The 15,698-nt window shown below is 41.1% G+C and overlaps 1 protein-coding gene across 6 annotated transcripts in view; it reads right to left on the bottom strand.

Moving 5' to 3' along the window:
* Window positions 1-1,444: 1,444 nt before the first annotated feature.
* LOC116673142 (RAC-beta serine/threonine-protein kinase) overlaps window positions 1,445-15,698 on the bottom strand; it is a 42,809-nt gene continuing 28,555 nt past the window's right edge. For all 6 annotated transcript variants that reach the window (XM_032505306.1, XM_032505309.1, XM_032505307.1 and 3 more), the window contains 4 exons: window positions 8,114-8,328; window positions 7,943-8,030; window positions 3,773-3,875; window positions 1,445-3,656 (listed from right to left, as the gene is read on the bottom strand). In XM_032505306.1, coding sequence (XP_032361197.1) covers window positions 3,577-3,656; window positions 3,773-3,875; window positions 7,943-8,030; window positions 8,114-8,328 — 486 coding nt within the window. In that variant the 3' untranslated portion in view covers window positions 1,445-3,576. The remainder of the gene's footprint in view (window positions 3,657-3,772; window positions 3,876-7,942; window positions 8,031-8,113; window positions 8,329-15,698) is intronic.

The raw sequence follows: 15,698 nt of genomic DNA, 5'->3' as shown, positions 1-15,698 counted from the left end.
GTCCTCTGAGGGAGTAGTACACACCGTTGTGGGGAAATCTTCAATTGCTTAGCAATGTCTCGAATGGAATAGCCTTCATTTCTAAGGACAAGAATAGACTGTCGAGTTTCGAGATGAAAGTTCTCTTTATGGCCATTTTGAGCGTTTAATTGACCCACAAATGTGAGCTCAGAAACTCAATTGCTCAAAGGAAGTCAGTTTTGTAGCTTCTGTAACGACCTAAACTGTTTTCAGATGTGGACACATGATGCACAAGGGTTTTCTAATCATCAATTAGCCTTCTGAGCCAATGAGCAAACACATTGTTACCATTAGAACACTGGAGGAGATAGTTGCTGGAAAGTGGGCCTCTATACACCTATGTAGATGATTGCACCAAAAACCAGACATTTGCAGCTAGAATAGTCATTACCACATAGCAATGTATAGAGTGATTTCTTCAAAGTTAATAGTTTTTAAAGTATCTTCATTGAAAGTACAGTGCTTTCTTAAAAAAATAAGGACATTAATGTGACCCAAACTTTTGAAGGTAGTGTACCTCTGAGTGCGCACATGAGATTTGCGTTTGTTAATATTCCACACAAATTGAAATAAATATAAGTTACTATTGTGAGGAAAAGACCATTATATTCTTGGATGGAGACACTTTTGAAATAACTGCCAGTCTAATGGACCCTCACATTGTCCAATATAATATATTATATACAATATAAGTGTTGTTTCCTTTACATCATTTAACAAACCTGATGTTCCCTTTACATTTGTCTGCAGAAAATATTCTCATTAGGAACTAGATTGAGAATATTGTGGGCAGAAGACTCTGGGTTGAAATGTTCTGTACGCTATGTTTTCTATGTGATGCTTGTGAAAAAAGTAACGACAACTGTGTGAAATGAACCACACTCAGTTAAAGTTAATGCATTTGAAGTTGTGATCACTGCATTTACAGTCTTTGCGTGTAGTTGGCAGAGATGCATCAAATCATGTAAAGCAAAAACTGAAAAGCAAGTTCTTCCTGTGTATGAACAGTCTGTGTTCAGAATGTAACAGCTGTAGCTTTGGAGAGTGATCTGGGCTGCTATTTTGTGTAGTCACTCTGCTGTGGTTGAGGCTGCAGTTAGTTACAGCAGAGAAAAGCATCAGCAAGGCTAAGTGTGTGCCAGTAAACACCCAGTTTATCAGCTCAGCTTTTAGTGATCTCAGATTGGCTGCTGGAAACACGTTAAAACAAATAGGAGCTAAACCTTACAAGTCATTAAATCTGCCTAATTTAGGTGAGGAAGGCAGAAATAACAATACACTTTCTGTCTCTAGGTATAGAGTTTAATCAGTTTATGCTTTGCAGTGGTTGTTACCTGTATTACTAAACCAAATGTGGAAACAAAGCTTCCGTTTCCTTACAGTGGAAGGATGAAAGGAATCAAGACACAAACATGAGGATGTGTTAAGGCAGTTAAAAATGTGTATTGGATCACTGTCTTTCAAAATTACATTCAAAGACAAATAGAAATCCGTTGTTTGAATTGAAAATGTAACTGAAAACTTACATCTCCTTTCAACTATTATGACTTGTCTTAATCTGCTAATGAGGTTCAGGGTACAGGAAGGATGAGGGGAAAACAGCAAGTTGAGGAGTAAACCGGAAAAACAAATTGATTTTTTCTTTTTTTCTTTCAAACAACAGAGGTGATAGAAGGCTCTGTGTGTAACGGGAAGTTGAGCAGGTTTTCTGCACAAGTTCTGCATTTATTACCAGTGCCTAAACAACATTGCACCAATACAATGTTGGGTGCATTTTACAATAGATGGGAAGAGTTGAAAATAATAAAAAAAATACATCCCTGCAAGTCTCCATTGCACTCAAATGAAAAAAATCTCACAATGGACCATGTTCATGATATTCACAGCTTCCTAGAGGATTCCTAGATTTCTAGAGGATAGCTCTCCAGCTAATTTATGTTTAATCAAATCTACTGGAACAGTCAAGTCTTCAAACCAGCAGTGGTGTAGATGCACTCGAACATAGTAAGAATAGCCAGGAGAACATTAAAACAAGTGGATTTTCATCCATAACTTCAAACTTTTTAATTATCAAGCAGGTAAAGTTTAAAATGGTGAATTGTGATCTGAGGAAAGACTACTTTCATAGAAAGGCTACTAATATATGTTATAACATAGGTATAAGTGAATTGGAAATATTACAGAATTAGCTTTGAATGCTAAGAAAAGATGACACTCAAAATATGAACATGAACTCTGAAAGTGCTAGAATTCGGTTTGGTGCTTTTTTCCCCAATAGTGTGATAAAACACCTAAGTTTCAATACAGATACAATACTTTTTAAACCTTACTTTGAGGGTTTCTACATTTTATATCTCATTTAACCAAAGTAAAAGTTCTCCAATGTTAAATATTTTTGAAACACATGCATCCACTCTAGAACCAATGGTTAATGTAAATCTGACCACAGAAGGTTAGAAGACAACAAATCTGACCAGATATTTGATACCAGTTTCTGGTATCTCACAGTTTTTGATACTCAGTGCAACATACACATATCCATGAGATGTTAAAAAACAATAAGCACCGACATCAATCCAGGATGCTTTAAGTTACATTATAAACATGGTCCATCTGAGAAAAACGAGGTCTGCTTTAAATCACTAAGTGCTTATTAATCCGCCTAAATCACATGGTGTATATTTTGCTGATCAAAAAAGATTTAAAAAAATGTGTTAGAATTAAGTCTTAAAAAATAACATACACCTTGTGCATAAAGGTATTCCCAATTTCCATTAATGGATGTGTCACATGATCAAAGTTTGAGATGAGAGCAAACTAATAAACAAGTGATGTGTTTTCATTGCATACAGTTAAAGGGCAGCCTCTATCGCCAACACCTCATCTTCTACTCAAAGCTTTTCCCCGTGGAGACACTTTGATAATCATGAATTATCAATTAATCTGTTAATGCATGTTGGGCAGGTGTTGTATTAAGACCCATAAAACACCTCTTTATCAACTGATGGCATCCAGTTTGGACTTGATGCCCTCCTTTTTCTCAAAAAAAAGAAAGAGAGAAAAAAGATCCACACACACCTAATAGAAACACCCAACAAACTGCCCCGCAACTTTCTCATATACAAACCTGTCTATCACCAGTTGTAACAGCTAGTTTGAAGAAGAGCACTTGGAAACATCATGAAAGAAACTGTTCATGAAGGCCATTAAAAGAGTGCTAAAAATGAACGGTTTATATTGAAAAGCAGCAGTAGTTAAAGGCCATCCAAAGATGGTTCAGACAGTTGTTTTTCAGTTGTGCTGATGACTTTGTGAGGTCTTGAAGTCCCGTTTGATACAGTACAGTCAGTATGTGGAGGCTTTGCCCGTAGTGTTGACAGAAGGGGCTTCTATAAAACAATATGGACGCTAGCTGAGGCACTTTGATGCTGATGAACTAAACCTCATTAAAGATGGAGGTTCTGATCATTTTATAGCTGTAAGGATGTGGCCAAGGTGTTCATGCCTCATTTGTTTTGTTGTGTGTTTGTGTGTGTGTGTGTAGCAGAGATGCTATCACTCTCTTATGCTAGCAGAGTAGGAGAACTGTGGGAAATGCGCTTGCTGGCCAGGGTCCTCACAGTCCAGACTGTTATCTGTAAGAACAAGAAAGCAGAAGTCAGTCGTCGCATTCAAGTAAAGAGTGTGATCATGGAAAGTGGTGGATCAGGCACTGACACTGAGTGTCGCTGTCCAGTCAGGGGATACCTACACTTATCTGGAGGAGTGAGCGTGATGGTCTGTGCTGTGAACTCATCATCAAAGTACCGGGTGTCTGTCTCTGATGTCACTTGTGGTTTGAACAGTGGGGTAAGCTGGCGCAGGGGGAGAAGATTGGTTTAATGGTTTGGACAAAGGTTTGTGACACAAGCAGCATTGTTCACATACTGCCTGTTTACTTTGTACATATCTGAAGTATTAAACATATCCACTGGGATCAGGGCTGCATCATTTCTTACTGACTCTGAGATAACGTTTTAAGAACCTTTAATTAACATAAACTTAACTAAACATGGCTAAACACAATATGGTTACTGTGTTGTTAATGATGATTACACTGTGTGTACCAGTGGACAAGCTTTATTGGTTTGTCTTGCAAACGTTTCACTACTGCTGTTGTTAAAAGTCTGGATTCAGAGGCTTCGATCATGGAAGTATAGTAAAGCTTTCTTAGTTGGAGTAAGAAATTATAAGAGAAGTCCATTGTGTCTGTTTTAAGTTTTTTATGAAGCATTACATTTTGCTTCCATCTGTTGACAACTTGACACAAAAGAACAATAACAATTATCTCAATACTGATCAAGTATTGAAAAGACCATGTGGGTAAATGTGTGTTTATTAAGGTAAATTTAGATTCAGAAAATAAACAATCTGACATAGCAAACACAAACACGCACGTGTATATATATATCTATAGATCTATCTATATATAATCTATAATCTATATAATCTATCTATTTATCTATCTATCTATATAGATAGATATCTACACGTACTGTATATAGCTATAGGTATATATCTATCTATATCTACATATATAGCTATATTTATACAGCGCAGGCCAAAAGTTTGGACACACCTCATTTAATGAGTTTCCTTTGTTTTCATTACTATTTACATTGTAGATTCTCAATGAAGGCAACACAACTATGAATGAACACATATGGAATTGTGTATTTAACAAAAAAGTGTGAAATAAGTCTTAAATGTTTGTTAAATTTTAGATTCTTCAAAGAAACATCCTTTGCTTTTTTGATAGTCCTGCAAACCCTTGGTGTTCTCTCAATGAGCTTCATGAGGTAGTCACCTGAAATGGTTTTCAATTCACAAGTGTGCCTTGTCAGGGTTAATTAATGGAATTTCTTGCCTTATTAATGGGGTTGGGACCATCAGTTGTGTTGTGCAGAAGTCAGGTTGATACACAGCCAACAGCCCTATTGGACAACTGTTAGAATTCATAGTATGGCAAGAACCAATCAGCTAAGTAAAGAGAAACAAGTGGCCATCATTACTTTAACAAATAAAGGTCAGTCAGTCCGGAAAATTGCAAAAACTTTAAATGTGTTCTTAAGTGCAGTCACAAAAACCATCAAGCGCTACAAAAAAACTGTCTCAAATGAGGACCGCCCCAGGAAAGGAAGACCAAGAATCACCTCTGCTGCTGAGGATAAGTTAATATGAGTCACCAGCCTTTAGAAGTCGCAAGTTAACAGCAGCTCAGATTAGAGACCAGATGAATACCACACAGAGTTTTAGCAGTAGCAGGGTGGCTACAGGTATTAACAAGTTAAATTTAAGACTTTTTAAGACTTTTTAATACCAATTCTAAATGAAATTTAAGACCAAATTTACGATGGAAAAACAAAGTGGAAATATACAGTAATCTTTCCAAGTAAACACAAAATTAACAGTATGGTAAAAGGACAATAATCGGTTGAGTTTAAGAACTTAATTGACTTAATGTGTGTAATCTGAAAGCATAACACAAAAATGTAATTGCTGTCCTAATTTATATTTTTACAATATTTTCAGAACATTTGGGTCCCTTGAACAAATTGTTATAATATCAAGTGAAATAACAAGTGAATATTAAAAAAAACACTGTTCCTTTTGAACAAAAAAAATAATTAAATGCCAATTCCAGCTGCTTTTAAAATGCAAAGACTTATATGATTTGTGCCTAACAGACAGAGAGAGAGAGAGAGACTCAGATGAATGGGTTGCAGTTTGTGGAGGACTCATCATGGACAGAGAGTAGACAGCAGTGTGTAAGAGTGTTTTGCGGTGTGGGAAAACACTCACATCCCCCCATCACCTCGGCTCGGAGTGTTGGCGTAGAGCCACAAACTGCTCGTAGATCAGCTGGCATCGTCGGCTGTAAATTTCCCGCATAACATCTAGCGTTGTAGCGTTGACATTGTTGCTAGCGGTGGAGAAGAAACTAGCAATGGCGGGTTGCTGGCGTGCCTTAACGTAGTCTCTGTTTTTTGCTTTGTACGTGCGATTCCACCGCTCTGATCCCCATTGGCCCAAGTTTGAAAATCTTCCGACACATAACGCAGTTCGCTTCATAAGCATTTTCAAGCACCGACCTTAACCAACGGTACTCGTTGTTTTCAAGCCACTTGTCACTGAACTTGCATTTCCCCATGTTTCTAGACGGCTATCAACAATTGCTGTATCACCTGCATGCTGCTAAATTACGAATCCCGCGAAATTACAAATCTCACTGACTTCGGCCACGCCAACACCCGCCCACGAAGAAGCTTGATTGGTTGAAGTGGTTAAGGTTAGGATGGCCGATTGGTCAGGGGATAGGACATGTACAAATGGGCTTATGTTACCGCGACAACGCAGCGCAAAGCCTACTGGGAAAAAATATTCGACAACAGATTGCCTGCATTTTCGCCGTGATATGACACAAACATATTTAAGACCTACCCAATCTGAATTTAAGACAATTTAATGCTTTTTAAGGCCTTAATTTTAGGAAACGTGATTTAAGACTTTTTAAGACTTTTTAAAGACCCGCGGCCACCCTGAGTAGACACATCTCTAGAACAACTGTTAAGATCAGGCCTTCATGGTCAAATTGCAGCTAGGAAACAACTGCTAAGAGGCAGCAATCAGAAGAGATTTGTTTGGGCCAAGAAACACAAGGAATGGACATTAGACCAGTGGAAATCTGGGCATTGGTCTGTTGAGTCCAAGTTTGAGATCTCTGGTTCCAACCGCTGTGTCTTTGTGTGATGGAGAAAAGGTGACCGGATGGATTCTACATGACTGGTTCCCACCGTGAAGCTTGGAGGAGGAGGTGTGATGGTGTGGGGGTGTTTCGCTGGTGACAATGTTGGGGATTTATTCCAAATTGAAGGCATACTGAACCAGCAGGGCTACCACAGCATCCTGCTGCGACATGCTGCAGGATGCCTTCAGTGATAATCTACAATCTAAGTGTTAATGAAAATAAAGAAAACACATTGAATGAGAAGGTGTGTCCAAACCTTTGGCCTGTACTGTATATATTTGTATATATGTATATTTATTATATATATATATATGTAAATGTAAATGTGCTGTATTTATATAGCGCTTTTCCAGTCTTAACAACTGCTCAAAGCGCTTTTACATCTACAGGAAACATTCACCATTCACACACATTCATACACTGTGGCCGGGGCTGCCGTACAAGGTGCCACCTGCTCATCAGATAAACATTCATACGCATTCACACTCCGATGCGCAGCACCGGGGGCAACTCGGGGTTCAGTGTCTTGCCCAAGGACACTTCGACAATGACTGCAGGGGCGGGGATCAAACCACCAACCTCCCGATTGGCAGGCAACCGCTCTACCACTGAGCCACAGTCGTATATTATTATTATATTATATATATAATAAATGATGAATGATACATAATTCCATATGTGTTCATTCATTGTTTTGATGCCTTCAGTGAGAATCTACAATGTAAATGCCATGAAAATAAAGGAAACGCATTAAATGAGAAGGTGTATCCAAACTTTTGGCCTGCGCTGTGTGTGTGTGTGTGTGTGTGATATATATATATATATATATATATATATATATATATATATATATATATATATATATATATATGTATGTATGTATGTATGATGTATGTATGTATGTATGTATTTCTTTGGATTCTAGGTAACAGAGATGAATTTAACCTGCTCTATATTTCTGCACGTTACATTTCCAGCAACATGGTTAACTTTTTACTACATGTGACCGGGAGCAAAAATCGGAGGTGTCTAAAATCCCAGATAATATGGCTAACTAAGCAATCAGTCAGGACATCCTGTTTTTTTGACTAAAAAGCAAACCCCAGCTTCACTTCCTTTGTCAGACTATCTTACCTTCTTTTGTACCACATCCTGCCAGTTGATGATGATAAAAAATTTGTGACTCATTACTTCTTTGGCATCAGTAGGACCTCCACCCAACCTGTCAGTCCAAACAAGATCATGTAAGGATTAAGTTATCGTATCCAAAATAATTCAGAGAGAGGATCTGTCTGGGTCAAATACCTTTGTTTGGGGTCTTTCTTGAGCAGGCCAGCCAACAGGGACTTGGCCTCGGGCGACAGGTTCCTGGGGAAGCGGATTTCTTCCATGAGGATGAGCTCAAACAAACGCTCATGGTCTTGATTGTAGAAAGGGAGACGGCCGCACATCATCTCATACATAACAACACCCAGACCCCACCAGTCCACCGCCCGGCCATAGTCATTATCTTCTAGGACCTGAGAAACAGATATTTGCCTGATTACAATTCTTAACAATGGCAGTAAAAAGTGACTTTAAATTTGCAGACTTCAACATTTACAGTATATCTGGCACACATCACTTAACAGCACACTTTTCTAACCTAAATCTATATTTCTCTTTTCAGTTTTTAAACTCACTTTTTGTGAGTAAAATAGATTTTCCACCAGCCACCATGTCCAACACCAGGGCTCGTATGTATAAAGCAGATTAAAACTTTGGTCAATTAGTTATGAGTGACCAGCAGATGGCTGTCCTACAGCACAAAAAACAGAGAATGTGATGAATTAGTAGTAGGGAAATTAAGTTAAATAAAAAGCCCCAACGTACTTTTAATTTCCAGTGTTTTGGGCCCAGATATCTTTACATGGATATAAAAAGTTACACCCCCTGTTTAAAATGTTTTGGATTTAAAAATAATCTTCAGAACTTTTTCCACCTTTAAATGGCCCCTATAACGTGAAAATTAATTTGTATAAAAAATGAATCTTGAAGGGAAATAATAAAAAAAAAACGTACAAAAACCCGGTGCAAAATGTAACCCCCTTAAACTCATCCTTTTTTAAAGCAGTATGTTTATTACAGCATTGTCTTTTTAGGTAGGGCTATTTCAGGACATCTTGAAGTGGAAATATTTCTCCATTTTCTTTGAAAAAAGTGCGAAAATCGCATATTGCGGGACTTGTCTGGCACACCCCGTTAAATCCCCCCCAAATGTTAAATTTAAATTCGGGCTGGGCTTGGGGGCCATTCCAAAACTTTAATTTTTTTTGGTTTTTAAACCCTTTTTACATAAAAAAAAACCCCGGGCATTTAACGGGTGTGTAACTTTTATATCCATGTAGTTTGCGTTTGCACACAAAAAAAAATCGCGTATGCCTCAGACTATCTTTCTTTTTCCCAAATCCCCAAAGCCGCTGAAGGGGAATTGCTTTCTCCAATAGCATTTAAGGATGGAAGGGAAAACAGACTCGTTTAATGGATTTCTTTTTTCCATCAGAACCTCATGGACGTGCCAAACAAAAATAATTGGAAACACAGTCTAGTGCATTCCAAAAATTTCCATGCAGAGATCTGGGAGCACAACAAGCCCTTTTAAAAACCCCCAAAATTTAAAAATTTCCAACACAAAAAAAGGAAAAGGGGAAAAAGGAAAAAAATTTCCCGGAGGAATTTTCGCCCAGCACCGGGGCAAAACCAGGAAATGTAACGCAAAATAATTTAAATAGCCTGGGGCAAACATCCTGCTTGAACAATTTTACTTCGCCTTGTATCCCAAAAGCAAAGTGCTGGAAAAAGCACAAAATTTTGGGTCCCTTGTGGAAAAAAAATAAAAAAAATTTCATTTTGAGACTTTTTAAGAGAAAAAAACCCTGTAGATTTCAAATTTTGGGGGTTTCCAAAGGGGATGGCAAAATTTCAAATTTGCTCTGGTCGAGTTTAGAAGCCCACAAAAAAACCAAAGCTGGTGTTCCTACCCCCGGGTTTTTTTTGCTACCAACTGGGTTGCTCAAAGACATCGCTGAAATTCTTCAAAGGGTTCTTGGACAAGGCCTTTTTTTCCCTGATTTTGTTAAATTTAAAAAAAAAAAAATTCATTATAATTCCGGGAACCCGTGGTTTCTCATTTTTTTAGTTAAAAAAGCCCCACAACGATTCGGGTTAACAAGCTTGTGCTTGCTCCCCACACCACCACACCCCCACACACACCACAACACACACCACCACCACACCCCAACACCACACCACAATTTTACAGTAAATAAACCCCCACGGCCCCCTTTTAGGAACCGCCCAACTGCTTTCCTAAATTTTAACAGCCAATCACATGGCGGCCAAATCAGTGCTTTAGGGGACCCCGGTCAAGAGAAATCTCTGCAGTTTAAAAAGAGCTCAGTATGGGGGGAAGAAAGGTGATTTGAGTGACTTTGAACGTGGCATGATGTTGGTGCCAGAAGGGCTGGTCTGAGTATTTCAGAAACTGCTAATCTACTGGGATTTTCACGCACAACCATCTCTAGGGTTTACAGAGAATGGTCCGAAAAGAAAAAACATCCAGTGAGCGGCAGTTCTGTGGGCGGAAATGCCTTGTTGATGCCAGAGGTCAGAGGGAATGGCCAGACGGTTCGAGCTGATAGAAGGGCAACAGTGACTAAATAACCACCCTTACAACCAAGGTGGGGCAGAAGAGCATCTCTGAATGCACAGTACGTCGAACTTTGAGGCAGATGGGCTACAGCAGCAGAAGACCACATCGGGTGCCACTCCTTTCAGCTAAGAACAGGAAACTGAGACTACATTTGCACAAGCTCATCGAAATTGGAAATAGAAGATTGGAAAAAACGTTGCCTGGTCTGATGAGTCTCGATTTCTGCTGCGACAGTCGGATGGTAGGGTCAGAATTTGGCGTCTACAACATGAAAGCATGGATCCATCCTGCCTTGTATCAACGGTTCAGGCTGGTGGTGGTGGTGTCATGGTGTGGGGAATATTTTCTTGGCACTCTTTGGGCCCCTTGGTACCAATTGAGCATCGTTGCAACGCCACAGCCTACCTGAGTATTGTTGCTGACCATGTCCATCCTTTATGACCATAATGTACCCAACTTCTGATGGCTACTTTCAGCAGGATAATGCGCCATGTCATAAAGCTGGAATCATCACAGACTGGTTTCTTGAACATGACAATGAGTTTGCTGTACTCAAATGGCCTCCACAGTCACCAGATCTCAATCCAATAGAGCATCTTTGGGATGGGTGGAACGGGAGATTCGCATCATGGATGTGCAGCCGACAAATCTGCGGCAACTGTGTGATGCCATCATGTCAATATGGACCAAACTCCCTGAGGAATGTTTCCAAAACCTTGTTGAATCATCCCCGAAAAAATTGGGGCAGTTTGAAGGCAAAAGGGGGCCCAAACCCCTTATAGCGGGGGGCCCTAATAAAGTGGCCGGTGAGTGTTATATTTATATTAATATACTGTACAACATATAATTTATAAGACACTTTCATATATATAATAACCCACACACACAAAACTATATGGGGAAAATCACGAGGGAGGAATTGTGCTAATCGTGAATGGTGCCGGGACACTGTAGTATATCAAACACTGCTCACCTGGGGGTTTATGATCATAAAATGGCCTTTTTATCCCAAGGGGAAAATTTATGGATTTACAGTCGCAGATATATCCCCCCCTACCAAAAATAAAGCGACAGGAACCGGCTCTTGGTGAAATCCCACCTGTCAGGAACAACAGACGCACCCCGGGGACGGTTTAAACCCTAACACTGGTTTTTTAAACCCATGGTCTTAAAACTGTTATTCCCAAAGCATACCAGCAGTGATTTTCCAAACAAAGGAGACAACATCCGGACTGGTTACCAACCCCAAAAAAAAGGCCAAAAAAGCCCCCCCCCCTCCCCAAATTTGGATTTCTGACCTATCACTGTTGCTATCCCCGCATACGACAAGAGTGAAAGCAAAAAACGGTTTCGCAAACGGGTAAAAGGGGGGCCCTGGGGAGCCGCTGACGCTCTTCAAGCTGTTTTGAAAACAAGGGAAAATTTTTAAGCGGGCACCCCTTCCAACACAGGACAGACGTAAGGAGTATGGACACTGCCTCAAATCCCCAAGTGCATTGTTTGGGGGCCCCACACAAAAGAATCATCACCGGGAATTGGAACCCAGGGCAAAGGGGATGCTAAAGTGCTGGGGGCTAGAGCCCAAACCCTACAAGGGGGGATAAAGTGGTTTGGAAACAGCGAGACCCCCCCCCTGTCCGTGGCATAAAGGTGCAAAAAGCAACACATACAAAAACCCCCCACTTCAAAAGACAGCAGGCGCCCAAAGCCTAGGCGGGCATTCAGGCCATACAGACTACAAGCCCCCCAGAGCTGTGAGGAACACCCCTTGCTCAAAATCGAACCGCTTCTTTTTTTTCGCTTTGAAGCACAAAAAGCACTTGCCCACAAAAGCCCCCTCCCCTCCACACGACACCTTGTCTCTCTGCCGTAGGTGAAGAGGACACTTTTCTGCTACAACACCCCGGGAAGGCGCAGGCCCCCGACAACATCCCCGTGTGCGCTGAAGGATGCGCGAGGGTTAAAGGATGTTTACAGACTCTTTAAAACTTCCTGAAGCAAACCAGTCCCCAGCTTCAAAGTGCCACCATCATACCGTGCGAAGAAACACTCCATCCGCTTCAAGACACCGCCCCCGGGGACTGACACCCTCTCATGAAGGCTTGAGCGGCTTTTCATGCACCAAAACCAAAAACCTTTTCCCCCCCCCCCTGGCCCCTTCCGTTTGCATACCGGCCAAGCGGGCCAGAGGATGCAACGCTCCACCCCCCCCCAGCCCTCCCCAGGATAAAAAGACTCTATGTGGATTGCTGTTAAGACTTCGTCGCATCAACACCCTAAAAACCACAACAATCATCGCAAATGACAAGGGACTCTACCCCTCTGAAAATGGCTACGGCTTCCTCTGTCAGGGCCTCAAATAGCGGGGGGTTTGGAATAAAAAACATCCAAACAGCCCACATGACAGGGGGCCCCTCAAGGCGGGGGCCCCCCCGCTCCTTCCCCTGTGACGCATGCTGCCCTGCAACCTACAGCAACAACCACATGGGGGAAATTTTCCCACGACGCCATTACCAAGGACGACAGACCTACAGGTTGGAGGTGACTTTTGACCCGTTCAGGGAAACAAACCTCCTGCTGAACGTCACAAAACTAGAGTTGTGGTTGACTTCCCGGGGAGGTCCAAACCAACACCTGCCCTGACCATCGACGGTGGTGGGGAGAGAGTGAGCACACCAAATTTTGGGGGTGCCATCAGTGAAGACCTCTCCTGGGCCACCCAAAACCCACATACTGGCGGGAAAAACTACGCCGCCCCGTTTCTTTCGCGGAAACTCCAGGGGGAAGTGCTCCACCAGCCTATTACCATTCTACCCAGGCACCTTTAGAGATCCTCCCGCTTTGGGGGGGTGTGTGGGGGGGAAGCTGCATGAAACAACAGGAGGGCCTCAGGAAAAGTGAACCAGCTGGGGGATTATTTGGGGTTCACTCCCCCGAAGGAATTTTCAATCCCCCCCACCCCAAGGCCACCAAATTTTGAGTGAGCAAGTCCCCCCTACAATTTGTTTGACCAAAATGCCCTTGGAAAAAGGGACAGAAGCCGCGCCCGCCCCACCGCTCACCCCAAAAGCTTCTACACCAGGCTGTTAGGAGGCTGAACTCTCTCCCCCCTCTACCCGAGTTATAAAAATATCCTGGACTTTGGACCCAAAATGGCTGCCTTGCCTGCACTACTCCACTTGCACACATTGCACACTTTTGTTGTCTGAAAACACTTGGGAACACATTTCTGCTGCTCTTACATAACCGGCAACCACTATGCTACCGCCTGACTTTTGCACATTACATTGACTGTCAACTGTATGCATAATTGCACTTTCTTAACTCAAATTTTGCTGCTCTTATTTCCCCATTGTACATATCTTCTTATTTTTACTTTTTATACTGTTTACTTGAATGTTATGTTTGTCTGTGGACCAAATTGGTTAAAATGTCTTTTTGTCACCGTGGGATAGAGGGAAACGCAATTTCGATTTCTTGTATGTTTGACATGTGAAGAAATTGACAATAAAGCTGACTTGACTTGACTTTGACTTTGATATACATACACATATATATACACACACATATGTATATATATATATACATATATACATACACACACACACATACAGTGGTGTGAAAAAGTGTTTGCCCCCTTCCACATTTCCTGTTCCTTTGCATGTTTGTCACACTTAAGTGTTTCGGAACATTAGATTAGATTAGATTATACTTTATTCATCCCACGACGGGGAAATTTTTTCGTTACAGTAGCAGCATTTTTCAATAACAGCAAAAAACAATAACACACAAACAAGTAAGCACGAAAGAAATACAAGGCAAGAAATACAGGCAAGCAATAGACAATGAAAATATGGTAGACTGAGTAAGTAAAATGGCGTCAAACAAAAGGAATTTTAAAGTGCGGTTGCCATGATAAGAGAAACAATATTGCGGTGTAAGTGACGTTAAAAATTAAGTTGAATGTGTAATTAGAGCAAAGAAGCAAGAGTCGGTAGCATAATTTAAATTATATTAACCTGAGACCATAAATATTGAAAAGTAAGTACTTGTAATAAAATAATATAAATACCAATATTAAAGATAAAAAGAAAGTGTGTGATGTAGATGGGAGAAAAACAGGAACAGAAACTACAACACTATCAAGTAGGGCAGGCGTTGTAGAGTCTGACAGCGGCCGGGATGAATGACCTGCGGTACCTCTCCTTCTTAGACCGTGGGTGTATCAGTCTGCTGCTGAAGGAGCTGCTCAGGGACCCCACAGTGTCATGTAGGGGGTGCGAGGTGTTGTCCATGATGGATGTCAGCTTGGCTAACATCCTCCTCTCCCCTACTTTCTCTATGGGGTCCAGAGGACCGTCCAGGACAGAGCTCGCTCTCCTGATCAGTCTATTGAGTCAAACCAATTTAACATCAAACCAATTTAAACAATAGTCAAGGACAACACAAGTAAACACAAAATGCAATTTGTAAATGAAGGTGTTTATTATTAAAGGTGAAAAAAAATCCAAACCATCATGGCCCTGTGTGAAAAAGTGATTGCCACCTAAACCTAATAACTGGTTGGGCCACCCTTAGCAGCAACAACTGCAACCAAGCGTTTGCGATAACGTGCAATGAGGCTTTTACAGCGTCCTGGAGGAATTTTGGCCCACTCATCTTTGCAGAATTGTCCTAATTCAGTTACATTAGAGGGTTTTCGAGCATGAACGGCCTTTTTAAGGTCATACCACAACATCTCAGTAGGATTCAGGTCAGGACTTTGGCTAGGCCACTCCAAAGTCTTCATTTTGTTTTTCTTCCGAAATTCGGTGGTGGACTTGCTGGTGTGTTTAGGATCATTGTCCTGCTGCAGAACCCAAGTTCATTTCAGCTTGAGTACACGAACAGATGGTCGGACATTCTCCTTCAGGATCTCTTGGTAGACAGCAGAATTCATAGTTCCTTTTATCACGGCAAGTCTTCCAGGTCCTGAAGCAGCAAAACAGCCCCAGACCATCACACTACCACCATCATATTTTACTGTTGGTATAATGTTCTTTTTATGAAATGCACTATTCCTTCTACGCCAGATATACTTGGACACACACCTTCCAAAGAGTTCCTTCCACTTTTGTCTCATTGGTCCACAGAATGTTGTCCCAAAAATCTTGGGGATCATCAAGATGTGTTGTGGAGAAATTGAGACGAGCTTTGATG

Source organism: Etheostoma spectabile, chromosome 23, assembly GCF_008692095.1.
Source record: "Etheostoma spectabile isolate EspeVRDwgs_2016 chromosome 23, UIUC_Espe_1.0, whole genome shotgun sequence".
Classification (NCBI taxonomy): domain Eukaryota; kingdom Metazoa; phylum Chordata; class Actinopteri; order Perciformes; family Percidae; genus Etheostoma; species Etheostoma spectabile.
The sequence above is the reverse complement of the archived record's forward strand: the minus strand, read 5'-3'. Positions and strand labels throughout refer to the sequence as shown.